Raw genomic sequence first — 876 nt, 5'->3', positions numbered from 1 at the left:
TTAACTCTTTACCGCATAACCTTCTCCCTCACCTTCGCCTTTCTGCCGTACACCTAGTGGCTCAGAAAACACATCGCGTTTCTTCACCACCAGGAAGTCGTCCTCCTCCTCCTCCTCCTCCACTTTGCCACCCCCGTCAACACCCCTAAAGCCACCAGCCGCCGCCGGGGAGTCGTTCAATCGTCGCCGCTTCTTCTCGCTGCGTCCACCCCCCGCGTCCTCCTCCTCCTCCTTGCCGTCTTCCACTTCCTCCTCCTCCTCCTCCTCCTCCTCCTCCTGCAGCGCCTCCTTACCCGCCACCTCCACCACCTCCTCCCCCCCCTTCCGTCCTCGCCTCAAGAACCGCAAGCGGGGTACGGATGCAAGGCCCAGGGAGGCCGCCAGATCACCCGCGGGCAGCGCCGACACGTTGAACACGTCCTTGCGCGGTTGCAGGAAGACGGAGCGAAGGTACGACACCAGAGCCTTCTGGGCGAAATCCTGAGGGGTGGGGTGAATGAAGGAGCGAAAGAGGAAATGGGAGGGGGGAAGAGGGGAAATGGGTATGCAGTACAACAGGGATGGAAAATATGCCCATACAAAATGCACGAGAGAGTCAAAAACCCAACGGGCGGATTTCGCGGGGGTGGGGAAAACGGTTTTTTTTCGCGGATATGTGTGTGTATGTGTGTGCGTGCGCGTGTGTATGTCTGCATGTGCAGTGATAGAAAGGCAGTAGGATAGTACAATGCCCGGGCCCGGCCGCCAGGAGGTCAGGAGCTCCCGTGGCGACACGCAGATGCCCCCCAGCAGATGCGTCCATCCCCCCCGATCTCCCCCTCTTCCCCCCTCCCTACGCCACCATCCCTTCAATCAACCACATAAACCATATACATA

At 59.6% G+C, this 876-nt stretch overlaps 1 protein-coding gene across 1 annotated transcript in view; it reads right to left on the bottom strand.

Annotated features, from left to right (window-relative positions):
• VOLCADRAFT_60063 (uncharacterized protein) overlaps nt 1-876 on the bottom strand; it is a gene marked incomplete at both ends in the record, with an annotated part of 7,393 nt that continues 6,517 nt past the window's right edge. The window contains one exon of the mRNA XM_002950066.1: nt 1-480. Coding sequence (XP_002950112.1) covers nt 1-480 — 480 coding nt within the window. The remainder of the gene's footprint in view (nt 481-876) is intronic.

The sequence above is a fragment of the Volvox carteri genome, assembly GCF_000143455.1.
Source record: "Volvox carteri f. nagariensis unplaced genomic scaffold VOLCAscaffold_17, whole genome shotgun sequence".
Classification (NCBI taxonomy): Eukaryota; Viridiplantae; Chlorophyta; class Chlorophyceae; order Chlamydomonadales; family Volvocaceae; genus Volvox; species Volvox carteri.
Note: the sequence above shows the minus strand (reverse complement) of the source record. Positions and strands in the feature narration are given on the sequence as shown.